Below are 13965 nucleotides of genomic sequence, written 5' to 3'. Positions count from 1 at the left end.
TAGCTTGGGGGTCTTTTCCAAGATTTCTAGAAGCTTCTAGGAGTATGTGCCTCTCCTTATAGCTCTGCAGCCAGAATAGGACCGGGCGGGGGGGCGCTGGTTCGAGCCGGGCCCACATATTGCAACCCAGTAGGCCCATTCTACCCTTATCTGGCCTGGTCCAGCCTCCAGATTTATAAGTTGTGGCAGCCACTGTTCGAGGAATGCTGTAAGCTGGCCTTCCTCTTCCCGTTCGGGAAGGCCCAGCAAACGAATATTTTTTCGGCGACCTTGATTATCAAGGTCGTCAATGTAATTCTCTAAGGTCCGGACTCGCTGTTCGAGAGTCTGGACCCGATCCACAGCCGATTGCGCTGTAGTCTCGGAGGTCGCTCCGCCCCTCCAACTTTGCGCTCGATTTCCTGGATGTCTCGGTCGTGCTTCTGCAGCGCGGCCGAGAGTGAGTCCCATCGATTTCGGGATTCTTCGATAAAGGCGTCGATCTTCGCATCCCCAGTTTGGAGATCATTTCCACAAGGCTTGTCACTGTAGGTCAGTCCCCCGGGGCGGCTGTGGATACCTCTACTGCAGCTGGAGAGGGTGGGGGAGGGGTTCCTGCTTGCTGAGAGCTGCGGGCTCCCTTCCCTTTAGTCATTTTCACGAAATATTAGATTGTTTAAATTTAATACTAAGTGACTAATTAAATTAAACAGCTCGTATAAATGATTTGGTGAGTGTGGTGGGAGTGGGTGACCCACTTTACCCAAGTCTTGGGAGGAGCACTATAGACTCAGACTTGCTGGGTCGCCGCCATCTTGGATCCGGAGATGCTTCATTTATACCGAGTGTCATGTGAGTGATGATGCCGCCTCCTGGCTCTCTCTATCTCTATCTCGGTTTGTGTGATAACAGGAAAATATTAACGCAAACTCCATCCTGGAAAATGTAACTTTGTAGAGAAGTTTGCATCTCCCCCTCCTCCACTCTCCTTGTCTAACAGTTAGCCCTGAACATTCCTGTAGCATTTCCTCCCTGACTTTCTGCTCAGAATCTCACTCTCTCTTCCTCCCTGCCTTTTGCTACAGTTAATCTCAACCTGATGTCTGAAAGTCTGATTTCCTGATTTCCCACGTCATTGTGTCTCAGTGGAAACATTTGTGGGTGGTCCCTGCCCTCCGCACATTACTCTCTACCTCGATGCTCAGTCCTGGAACCTCTGCTCCCTCCACGCCGTTCCCCTCCCCCATCATTTTCTTCTATCCTTGCAGCTGATATTGCTCATAGAGTGCTCAAATATTTCTCATAGAGTGCTCAGTTACTTTGAAACATTAATCTTGTCTTTTAACTGACAACTGGCTACATCCCCATTTCACCATCATAGCCAGTCATCAAGTGATAGTCAGCATTGTTGCTTTGTTTAAGAAGAGCATCATAGACCAGCCAGGAAATCTTCGGCCATGTCAAAAAATTATCAAAGCAGCACGGTGGCTCAGTGGTTAGCACTGCTGCCTCACAGCACCAGGGTCCTGGGTTCGATTCCAGCCTAGGGTGGCTGTCTGTGTGGAGTTTGCAGATTCTGCCTGTGTCTTTGTGGGTTGCCTCCGGGTGTATTAGATTAGATTAGATTACTTACAGTGTGGAAACAGGCCCTTTTGCCCAACAAGTCCACACCAACCCGCCGAGGCGCACCCACCCAGACCCATTCCCTAATACTACGGTCAATTTAGTGTGGCCAATTCACCTAACCTGCACATTTTTGGACTGTGGGAGGAAACTGGAACACCTGGAGGAAACCCACGCAGACACGGGGAGAATGTGCAAAGTCCACACAGTCAGTTGCCTGAGGCGGGAATTGAACCCGGGTCTCTGGCACTGTGAGGCAGCAGTGCTAACCACTGTGCCACCATGCCACCCACTGTGCCACCGTGCTGCCCACTGTGCCACCGTGCTGCCCACTGTGCCACCGTGCTCCGGTTTCCTCCCACAGTCCAAAGATGCGCAGGTTAGGTGAATTGGCCATGAGTGAAAAATGGGTTTGGGTCAGTATGGACCTGTAGGGCTGAAGGGCCTATTTCCACAGTGCAGGGAATCTAATCTCATCTAATTTAATCAAGATTCCTCGGGACATGATTTGCCGGCATTTGGGAAAAAAATAGACTTAGAATCATAGAGATGTACATCATGGAAACACATTTTTTGGTCCAAATCATCCATGTTAATTAGAAACCCTAAATTAATCAAACCCCATTTGCCAGTGTCTGACCCACATCCCTCGTTAGGGTCTTTTTCTTCAGATTCTTACACACTTGATGCAACTGCAAAACGTCAACTTTGTGAACAGCCAAAATTTATTAAGCAAGTACAAACTTTCGGAGGAACCCTTACCAAGATTCTGGGTAATCCAAGATGGAGGATGGCAAACATTTCTGGCTGTAAAGGCTGCTCCTTTTTTGAGGATATTTTAAGTGTTGGAGGTGATTTTCTTGAATTCCAGGAGCAGCAATTATTGTTTTATATGCTGTTGCATTGTTTTGGAACTTTGGAGAAAAGGAAAGTCAAAACAACGGCACTTTTAAAAGGGAGAGGAACAGACAAAGGCAGCAAATGGTGAGGTCTGTGCAGGAGACAGGGAGAGAGAAAGAAACCCCCACTGCTAACTGACGCAGCAGTGAACCTGCGCAGTTACTGCCTTTGCTGTTTGAATTCATGTGTGGCTGGACATCTAAGTGCATCTAGAAAAAATAACAAACCATAAAATTCACAACTGATCTTGGAGGAATCTGTTTGGTAGAGGTCACAGCACAGAAACAGATAAGTGAATAGTTTTAAGTGTGGCCTTGCTATAGGTCTGCAGCAGTGAGTAGAACTGTTGTTTCTTGATTATATGCTTTATTGAAATGTGCTTCTTGATTAAACTTTTAAAAAATGCCATGAGTACTAAGTTAGCATGGAGCAGTATTTTGTAGAGGAATAAGACAGTGCTCTTCCTGGGTCTGCAGTTTGTAAGAAGTCAAAATGGCCCTTAGTAGAGTGATATGCTCTTCTTGTCAGATGTGGGAATTTAGGGAGAGTTTACATGTTACTGAGGATTATAACTGCAATAAATGTCATTGGTTGTGAATCCTATCAGATCGAATGGATCAGTTGGAGTGATAGTTAGAGGCAGTGAGGAATTTACAAGAGCAAGGGGATGTGATGGATGGCAGTTACAGGAAAGGGGAAAAATCTCAGATACAGTCTTTTGATGGGTTAACTCCAGGAAAGGTAAGAGAAGTTGGCAGGTAGCGCGGGAGTCTTCTGTGGCTATTCCCATTTCAAACAAGTATGCTGTTTTGGACAATGTAGGGGGTGATGGATTCTCTGGGGAATGTAGCATGAACAGCCAGCTTTCTGGTATCAAGACTGGCTCTAATGTAATGAGAGGTGCGTCAGGATTGATTATGTTAGAGGACTCTCTAGCCCGAGGCACAGACAGACATTTCTGTAGCCAACAGTGAAAAATCAGAATGGTGTGTCGCCTCCCTGGCCTGGTGCCAAGATCAAGGATGACTCAGAGAGGGTGCAGAATATTCTAGGGAGAAAGGGGCCAGCAGGAGGTCATTGTACACATAGGCACCAACAACATAGGAAGGGAAAACGATGAGATTTTGAAGGGAGAATGTAGAGAGTTAGGCAGGAATTTAAAAAGGAGGTTTTTGAGAGTAGTATTATCTGGATTACTCCCTGTGCTATGAGCTAGGAGGGTAGGAATAGGAAGATTGAGCAGATGAATGCATGACTAAGAAGGTGGTGTATGGGAGAAGGATTGACATTTTTGGATCATTAGAATCTCTTCTGTGTGAGAAGTGACCTGTAAAAGAAGGACGGATTGCACCTGAATTGGAAGGGGACTAATATATTGGCAGGGAGATTTGCTAGAGCTGCACAGGAGGATTTAAACTATTAAGGTTGGGGGGTGGGACCCAGAGAGATAGTGAAGAAAGAGATCAATCTGAAATTGGTACAGTTGAGAAAAGAAGCGAGTCAAACAGTCAGGGCAGGCAGGGACAGAGCAGAGAACAAGGTAGGACTGATAAATTAAATTGCATTTATTTCAATGCAAGAGCCCTAACAGGGAAGGCAGATGAACTCAGGGCATGGTGAGGAAGATGGGACTGGGATATCATAGCAATTACAGAAACATGGCTCAGGGATGAGCAGAACTGACAACTTAATGTTCCAGGATACAAATGCTCTAGGAAGGACAGAAAGGGAGGCAAGAGAGGAGGGGTCGTGGTGTTTTTGATAAAGGATAGCAAAACTGAGGGAGGATATTCCCAGAAATACACCCAGTGAAGTTTTTTGGGTGGAACTGAGAAATAAGAAAGGGCTGATCACCTCACTGGAATTGTGTTATAGACGCCAAAATGGTCAGCAGGAAATTGAGAAACAAGTTTGTAAGGAGATCTCAGCTATCTGTAAGAGCAATAGGGTGGTTATGGTAGGGGATTTTAACTTTCCAAACATAGACTGGGACTGCCATAGTGTTAAGGGTTTAGATGGAGAGGAATGTGTGAAGTGTGTACAAGAACATTTTCTGATTCAGTATGTGGTTGTACCCACGAGAGAAGGTGCAAAACCTGACCTCCTCTTGGGAAATAAGACGGGCAGGTGACTGAGGTGTCAGTGGGGGGAGCACTTTGGAGTCAGCAACCATAATTCTATTAGTTTTAAAATAGTGATGGAAAAGGTTAGACCAGATCTAAATATTGAAGATCTAAATTGGAGGAAGGCTAATTTTGATGGTATTAGGCAAAAACTTTCAAAAGAGCAAAAGTGAGGACTGCAGATGCTGGAGGTCAGAGTTAAGATTAGAGTCATGCTGGAAAAGCACAGAAGGTCATGCAGCATCCAAGGAGCAGGAAAACCGACATTTCAGGCAAAAGCTCCAAATTGATTTGGGGCAGCTGTTCACAGATAAAGAGAAGCTGGAAAATGAGAAGCCTTCAGAAATGAGATAATGAGAATCAAGAGACAGATATCCTATACAGTGAAAAGAAAGGTTAGAAGGTGTAGGGGAATGCTGGATGACTAAAGAAATTGAGGGTTTGGTTAAGAAAAAGACGGAAACATGTCACGTATAGACATACTGGATTGAGTGAATCCTTAGAAGAGTATAAAGGCAGTAGGAGTATACTTAAGAGGGGAAATCAGGAGGGCAAAAAGGGAGCATGAGGTAAGTTTGGCAAATAGAGTTAAGGAGAATCCAAAGGGTTTTGACAAGTACATTAAGAACAAAAGGGTAACTAGGCAGAGAATAGGGCCCCTCAAAGATCAGCAAGGCGGCCTCCGTGTGGAACCGAAGGAGATGGAGGAGACAGTAAACAAGTTTTTTGCCTCAGTGTTTACTGTGGAGAAGGTGATGGAAGATATAGACTGTAGGGAAATAGATGGTGACAACTTGAAAAATGTCCATATTACAGAGGAGGAAGTACTGGATGTCTTGAAACACATAAAAGTAGATAAACCTCCAGGACCTGATCAGGTGTACCCTCGAACTCTGTGGGAAGCTAGAAAAGTGATTGCTAGGGCACTTGCTGAGATATTTGTATCATTGATAGTCACAGGTGAGGTCCCAGAAGACTGGAGGTTGGCTAACATGGTGCCACTGTTTACGAAATATGGTAGGGACTACAGACTGGTGAGCCTGATGGTGGTGGGCAAGCCTCACCACTTATTCTGGCAGTTCATTCCATTCATGTAGTACCCTCTGTGTGAAAAACTTTCCCCTTAGGTCCTTTTTAAATCTTTCCCCTCTCACCCTAAGCCTATGCTGTCTACTTCAGGGTTCCTCCACCCCAAGGGAAAGGACCTTGTGTTTTTACCGTTACCATGCCCCTCATGATTTTATAAACCTCTATAAGGTCACCCCTCAGCCTCCAACACTCCAGAGAAAACAGCCCCCCTATTTTGCCTCTCTCTGTTGCTCAAGCCCTCCAATCATGGCAACATTCTTGTAAATCTTTTCTGAACCCTTTCAAGTTTCACAACATCCTTCCTATAGGTGGGAGACCAGAATTGCTAGTCAACATGACTTTTCGTGGGAAAGATCTTGACTCATGAATTTGATCGAGATTTTTGAGGAAGTAATGAAGATGGTTGTTGAGGGTTGACACTGAATGTTGTATACATAGACTTTCCTTAAGCATTTGACAAGGTCCCTCATAGTAGACGGGTTCAGAAGATTAAGCCACATGGTGACAACACGTTGGTGACAAGCTTGGCTTTGTCATAGAAGACAGAAGGTAGTTGTGGAGGGGTGTTTTTCTGACTGGAGGTCTGTTCCACAAGGACCTGTATTGGGACTCTGTTGTTTGCAACATATGCAAATTATGTGGGTGAAAATGTTGGTGGTTTGCTCCGTTAGTTTGCAGGTGACACAAAAACTGGTGGCATAAAAAAATATAATTCTGAAGAAGGATCACTGGATGTGAAACGTTAACTCTTTCTCACCACAGATGCTGCCAGACATACTGTGTTTCTTCAGCGATTTCTGTTCTTGTTTTGAAACTTGGTGGAGTTGTGGATAGTGAGGAAAGATATTAAAGGATGCAGCAGGATATAGATCAGCAGGGAAGTTGGGTGGAGAAATGACAGATGGAGTTTAGTCTAGACAAGTATGAAGTGCTGCATTTTGGGAGATCAAATGCAAGCAGAAGGTACAGAGGAACCTCGATTATCCGAAGGTCACAGGTGGGGAGTATTTTGTTGGGTTAATTGAATTCCACATAATTGAATAATGGATAAGACAGTTTAGCCAAGTATCAGGACCTTGCGATCTTGCTGGATATTCTCATATACCGATAATGGAATGCTGGATAATTGAGTTTCCTCTGTATACAGTAAATGGCAGGGCCCTCAGGAGTATTGATTTACAGGGGGATCTTGAGGTGCAAGTCTATAGCTCCCTGACAGTGGCAAAACAAGTGGATAAGGTGGTAAAGAAGGCAGATGACAATCTTGACTTCATTAGTCAGGGCACTGAGTGTAAAGGTTGGTATGTTATGTTGCAGGTATAAGATTTTGGTCAGACCGCCTTTGGAGTATTGTGTGCCATTCTGGTCACCGCAATATAGGAAGGATGTGGAGGCTTTGGAGAGGGGGCAGAAGTGATTCCAAGGATGCTGCCAGGATTGGAGTGTATCAGCTACAAAGAGAGGTGAGAAAACTTGGATTCGTTTCACTAGAGCATCGCAGGCTGAGCATTGGCCTGACAGAACTGCATAAAATTATGAGAGGCGTGGTTCGGGGGGATGGTCAGAATCCCTTACCCAGAGTGGAAATGTCAAAAACTAGGGGACATAGGTTTACGGTGAGAGGGGGAAAGTTGAAAGGAAATGTGCGAAGGAAGTTTTTTACATAGAGGGTGGTCGGTGCCTGGAGTCCTGCTATAAAAGGAGGTAGAAACAGATAAAACAGCAACATTTAAGAGGCATTTAGACAGACGTATGGACCGGCAGAGAATCGAGGGATACAGATCACGTGTAGGCAGATTGGATTGGTTTAGAAGAGAATCAAGATCATCACCGACGTGGTGGGTCGAAGGGCCTGTTCCTGTGCTGCACAGTTCTATGTTCTATCACGTAGCAACGCTGCACCCACACCTACTGTCACTTGCATCAACAGCCAGTTTGAATGGCTCCCCGTAATTCAGAATTGTTAAAATCAATTAGGTCATCAGAACAGCTTTCCAGATGTCAAAGGTACCCTGATTTTCCCAAGTCTCTACAACATTTTTGTTTTTTAATAAATTTGTCAAAGGAGCCAGGAAAATTCTGAAGCTCAGTATAAACTTGTAATGAAATCCATTCCTGCCAGCATATCTATTAATTTCACGTTTTGTCTTGGTCAATCTGAAATTGCCCTTAATTTTCTCGCTGTTACTTATCCTTGTCCCACAGTGTAACCCAAATAAGTCACTTTTGCTTCTCAAGTTCAAACATAGCCAGATGCATGATTCACACAAAAAACAGAAATTACTGGAGAAACTCAACAGGTCAGGTAACATCTGTGCAGACAAATCACAGTCAGGTTGGCATTGGCGGCACAGTGGCTCAGTGGTTAGCACAAATGCCTCACAGCGCCAGGGACCCGGGTTTGATTCCAGTCTCGGGTGACAGTCTGTGTGTTGTTTGTACATTCTCCCCGTGTCTGCGTGGGTTTCCTCTGGATGCTCTGGTTTCCTCCCACAGTCCAAAGATGCGCAGATTACGTGAATTGGCCATGCTAAATTGCCTTTGGTGTTCACGGATATGTAAGTTTGGTGCATTAGTCAGGGGTAAATATAGGAGAATGGGTCTAGGGGGGTTACTCTTTGGAGGGTTGGTATGGACTTGTTGGGCTGAAAGGCCTGTTTCCACACTGTAGGAATTCTATAATCTATTCTAAGTTCAGTGACACTTGTTTAGAATGGGTGTGTTCTGTCAGACCTGCTGACTTCCTCCAGCAATTTCCGTTTCTGTCTTAGATTTCCAACTTCCACAGTTCCTTCAGATTTACAACCAAGGTGCTCTTTATACTCCCGTCAGGTGGTGTGAATGTTTCCCCAACTTTGAATGAATAAAATTGGGTTGTTGGCATAAACCACACATTTATGAGTCATTCAATGACTTTATGTGTTAATTTGTGGAATCCAGGTTTGGCGTTGCAAATCTGGTCACCATACTATAGGAAAGATGTGATTTCACTGGAACGGCTACAGAGGAGATTCTCCGGGATGTTGCCGAGGGTGGGGCAGTTCAGCTTGAAGAAAAGCTAGAGTTGTTTTCTTTGGAGAATAGAATGTAACAGGTGGGGAGGGAAGGTTAAGAATGAATGCCAACATGTTCCAGAAAGTTAACACATGGGAATTCTATTCCAACTTATTTTATCTTTCCCGATATTCACTTTCCTCATGTATCACAATCAAACAGTTACCTTGAAATTAGTCTTTTATTTTTATTTTGTAAAATAATACATAGTCAAGGAGATGCGCAATTTTCCTTTTAGGAATACACAATTCTTCAGTGTTCAGAAGTTAAACATCAAACCAGTCCAGTGTTTCAAATCCTTACTTTAAGACGCAAGCGGGAAAAAGACAGCACTATTCACTGAACCCTTCACAGGTTGAAATGGAGGGGATTGCTCATTGCTGAAGTGATAATGCAAATCAAAACTGGGTAAAATGTGAATTAGAAACATAGAAAGAAAGGAATAGGCCATTTGGCCCTTTAGGGTCTAGATTAGAGTGGTGCTGGAAAAGCGCAGCAGGTCAGGCAGCATCCGAGGAGCAGGAAAATCTACGTTTCGGGCAAAAGCCCTTCACCAGGGATTCCTGATGAAGGGCTTTTGCCCAATACCCTGATTTACCTGCTCCTCAGATGCTGTCTGACCTGCTGTGCTTTTCCAGCATCACTCTAATCTAGACTCTGATCTCCAGCATCTGCAATCCTCACTTTTGCTATTTGGCTCTTTGGGCCTGTTCTGCCATTTAATATGATCATGACTGGAATTCTAACTCAGTCCCTGTTCCTACTTTCACTATATACTCTAAGGAATATATTTATTTCCTTCTTAAAAACAATTGAGAATTAAAAGAGCATTAAGATTCGAACAGACGTGTATAGCAGATTGGATTATTACCCAACAGGAAAGCAGAATTGTTCTCCAGCTTCTAGTTCCTGCCTGGTGTTAAGGATTGCAACAGTTGATTGAAATTGTGAGCTCATGTAAACAATTTAATGTGCTACTTGAAGTGACCAGATCTTGTTTTGCACATCAAATCAGTAGGTTTGCATTTCATTCGTAGGTGTTCAATCATTACAGAACTATGTTGGGTGAATGGTCTACATTGGAAACTAACTTACACTCTGCTGCATTAAGTAGGAAAACTAATTAGATCGTATGAAGATTGATTGGATCAAACTCGTCCTTTTCCTCAGAAAGGGCAGAGAGCATTCCACATTTGTTCGGTTTGCATTGCTGCTAATGGATCCGTACTGTAGTTTAGATAATTTCCTGTCGACATACTAATGCCACGGAGTTTTAGCTTCTTCAGGATAGATGATTTCAGTGAAATGCTCTCTGGGTCATCATACCAGACCTCATGGTATTTTTCACCTTCCTGCCATAAAAGCCAAAGAGATTTACATAGATAGGAGATGCTTTTAGGTCAGTACATAGCTCTGGAGACAATGCTGAACATCTTAAACAGCACCATCTAACATTCAACACCTGCATTAAAAAGCAAATTTGGGTGGAATTTGAGTTCACATCCTCTGAATTTTTGATTCAGGAACATCACTATAACATGGAAATTTCCCTTGTAAAGTCACAAAGTTACATCAAGTTGATTGCCTCATAGTTTAAACAATTAAGCTTTGAAAGTGAACAGGAAAGTATGAAATAGGAGCTAAAGAAGATCGCATGGCCTTATGAATTTACTTTGCTATTCAGATAGACTGTGCTTGACCTTTAACCTCAGAACCACCTTCCCACACTATCACCATTTCCTCAATGACCTTGACTCCCGATAATCTGTTGGCCTCTGTCTTCAACATATTCAACAACTGAAAACCTTTAGCTCGTGGGAGAAGAGAATTTCAAAGATTCACAGCCTTTCGTGTGGAGTAATTTCACCTCCCTTCAGTTCTACAGAACCTCGGCTTTATTCAGTATTGTGTCCTGTGCGCTAGATTCCATTGCTAATGGCAGTATTTTCTCAGAATCGCACTTGTCAAGCTGCCAAGAATTTTAAGATTTAAATTAATAATTTTTCATTTGCCTCAATTCCCCGTCAGGTAACTATATCAGTGTAAGGGAAGTAGATGAAAATTGTGCAGAGAAATTTTAGCCTGACCTCCCCGACGCCCGATAAAACTGGGGGAAGGATTGTTACTCAGACATTGCAACCTCTTAGTAACTGCATTACCTTACCACTGCTCTATGCAATGATCTTCACAGTTCTTTATATATGAATTTTGAAATATGAAAAACTAGTGTAGAACTTTCCTGCCTAATTGGCTATTCTACCTTGTCTATTAATTTGTTTTGATGGACTTATAAGCACACCAAGTTTCTTCTGAAAGTAAACATTATCAAGTCTCTCATCATTAAAAGAGTAATTGTTTTTATTTTTTCTTCAAAAGTAGATTACTTCATACCTGGTGTTGGCAGTATAGACTTAGACTGATAGAATGTCTGATGTAGTGGAAAATAACGACTAGAAGGGCTTGATTAAAAAAGGACATTTTGCAGATTTTTAATGGCACTCATAAGTTTTTTCCAAGATGTGATCAGCAGTTTAATTGACTGCAAAACCTACATGCTATTTAGAGGAGCTTAAAGAAATTTGGAAAGCAGCCAAGCAATGCTTTTGGGAAGATAAGCAAAATTGTGTTTTGCCACTTAACTACACATCTGAAAGGACTTTTTCAATACTTAATTTCCAAAGTTATTTTAATGAAGCAGGGTTGAAAGCAATTTCCAGTTCACATGTATATAACAGCAAATTCATTAAATTCACTGAGATGCTGTGCAATGTACAAATGCAAGGCACATGTTTAAAGACCAAATATATAAGCACAAACTGACATTCTGAGATGTGGGCTGGTTTAGCTCAATTGGTTTGACAGTTGCTTTGAGAAGCATCACTAACTGAGGCTCCCATGTTGGATTCTCTTCTCAGTCACTCTCCACATGTGGGACATGGTGACCCTCAGGTTACACCACCAACAGTTGTTTCTCTTTGTCTAATGAAAGGGATACCCTGTGGCTTCGTAAGACTATTATGATTTTAACTTTGTATTCTCTGATTATATTATTGCCAATGACAGAGAGTTTGAAAAGAAAACATTTTAAAATCACTCTAAAACAACGATTTCAACTGCTTGTATCCTTTTTATTAAAACAAATGTGCATCATGTTTTGTTGCTTTGCTTACCAACTTCCATTTTCTTGTTAAATCTCCAACTATACATGTTCTACTGTACAAGCTGCATGTTGTAAACACTGGTGACGTATGTGCACAGAAAACAATGAATCCTGAAACACTGCAATGTTCGCGTTTGACAAAGAATATTACAATGCCCAGTGTCTACTGTACTTTGACTAATATGAATATATCAATATACAAACTGGGAGGATTAGGCCACTCAGCCCCTCAAACTTGTTAATGAGGCAACCTACACCTTCCTCCAGATCATTTATGTATATCACAAACAACAGTGGTCCCAGCACAGATCCCTGTGGGACACCACTGGTCACAGTTCTCCATTTTGAGAAACTCCCTTCCACTACTACTCACTGTCTCCTGTTGGCCAGCCAATTCTCTATCCATCTAGCTAGAACACCCTGGACCCCATGTAGGATCAGAATTAGGCCATTCAGCCCATTCCAGTATGTTTCGCCATTTAATCATGGCTGTTATGCTCTTCAACCCTATTCGAGTCACAGAGTCATAGAGATGTACAGCATGGAAACAGACCCTTCGGTCCAACCCATCCATGCCGACCAGATATCCCAACACAATCTAGTCACACCAGCCAGCACCCGGCCCATATCCCTCCAAATTCTTCCTCTTCATATACCCATCCAATGCCTCTTAAATGTTGCAGTTGTACCAGCCTCCACCACATCCTCTGGCAGCTCACTCCATGCAAATGCCACCTTGTCCCCATAATCCTTGAACCCCTTACTAATCAAGAACCTAGCCATCTCGGTTTCAAATACACTCAATGACCTGGCCTCCACAGATGGGCTCCACAGATTCACCACCCTGTGGCTGAAGAAATTCCTCCTCATCTCAGTTCTAATGGGTCGACCCTTCAGCATTAGGTTGTGCCCTTGGGTCCCTAGTCTCTCCTCTGTCCAATTCCCCATACCTGCGTTCTCTCAGACCAACACTCTCTTTCCCTTTATTTTGGAAATATAATTACAAGATCTCACCACCTGTTTCTATATTTCTAGCCACGATTTCCCTCATATCTAATCTTTCCTCCTTTATTAGACTTTTAATTATGTTTTGTTTCCTTAAATTTTTTGTACTTATCTTCCGACTTCCCTCCAGTCTTGCATAACTGTATGCAATTTTTCCTTAAGTTTGGCAGCCTTACCTTGTAAACATAATATGGGGATTTGTGGTTATCATCCCAGTATCTGCCAGTAATAGAGTCGGGCAGCTGCTGTATAATGTCTTTGTATGGGACCACCTTCGCAATGAGAGAACCACAGAAACCAACTCCAGTGGGAGGTACTGTCACATAACATCTTCCAGGCTGTAAAATACAAAAAAGGAAAGGAAGAGAACTTGTGAGCACCGTTATTTTACAAACATTAAAAAGGCTCTGGCAGAATAAAAGATAATCCATTTAAGACTGAGATAAACTGGAATTGCACGGCTCAGTGAATCATTGAACCTTTCTACCTACGGAGGATTAATCACTGAGTATGTCAAAGACAGAAACTGAGAGAGTTTTAGATGCTAAAAACTTTCGGGAAAAGTGGAGCAATACAGAAAAATGATGCTGAGGTGGAAGAATGGCCATGATGGAGTTGAATGGAGGAATAGGCTCGAGGGGCTGAATGGTCTGCTGAGAGAGTCAGATGTATGCAGTCTAGAAACAGACCTTTCAGCCCACCATGTCTAAACTGACCAGCAAACCCCAGACTACATCAATCCCATTTACCTGAACTTGGCCCGTACCTTACTATACCCTGGCATTTTAGGTGCTAATCGAGATGCTTCTTCAATGTTGTAAGACTACCTGCTTCCACCACCCTCTCAGGCAGCACCTTCCATATTTCTACCACCCTCTAACACCATCTTTTCTAAAGCACTTATTCCTGACTATAAACCCATGCCCTCTAGTCTTAGAATCATCTGCCATGGGTGAAAGACTTTCTCATGACTCACTGTGTCTGTGACTCTCAGAATTGTGTATAACTCAATCTGATCCTCCAGCACCACCA

The 13965-nt window shown here is 43.1% G+C and overlaps 1 protein-coding gene across 1 annotated transcript in view; it reads right to left on the bottom strand.

Annotated features, from left to right (window-relative positions):
- LOC132818561 (di-N-acetylchitobiase-like) overlaps positions 1–13965 on the bottom strand; it is a 50704-nt gene that overhangs the window by 14375 nt on the left and 22364 nt on the right. The window contains exons 6-7 of the mRNA XM_060829619.1: positions 13110–13271; positions 10027–10120 (exon numbers count right to left, since the gene is read on the bottom strand). Coding sequence (XP_060685602.1) covers positions 10027–10120; positions 13110–13271 — 256 coding nt within the window. The remainder of the gene's footprint in view (positions 1–10026; positions 10121–13109; positions 13272–13965) is intronic.

Source organism: Hemiscyllium ocellatum, chromosome 9 (assembly GCF_020745735.1).
Source record: "Hemiscyllium ocellatum isolate sHemOce1 chromosome 9, sHemOce1.pat.X.cur, whole genome shotgun sequence".
NCBI lineage: Eukaryota > Metazoa > Chordata > Chondrichthyes > Orectolobiformes > Hemiscylliidae > Hemiscyllium > Hemiscyllium ocellatum.
Note: the sequence above shows the minus strand (reverse complement) of the source record. Positions and strands in the feature narration are given on the sequence as shown.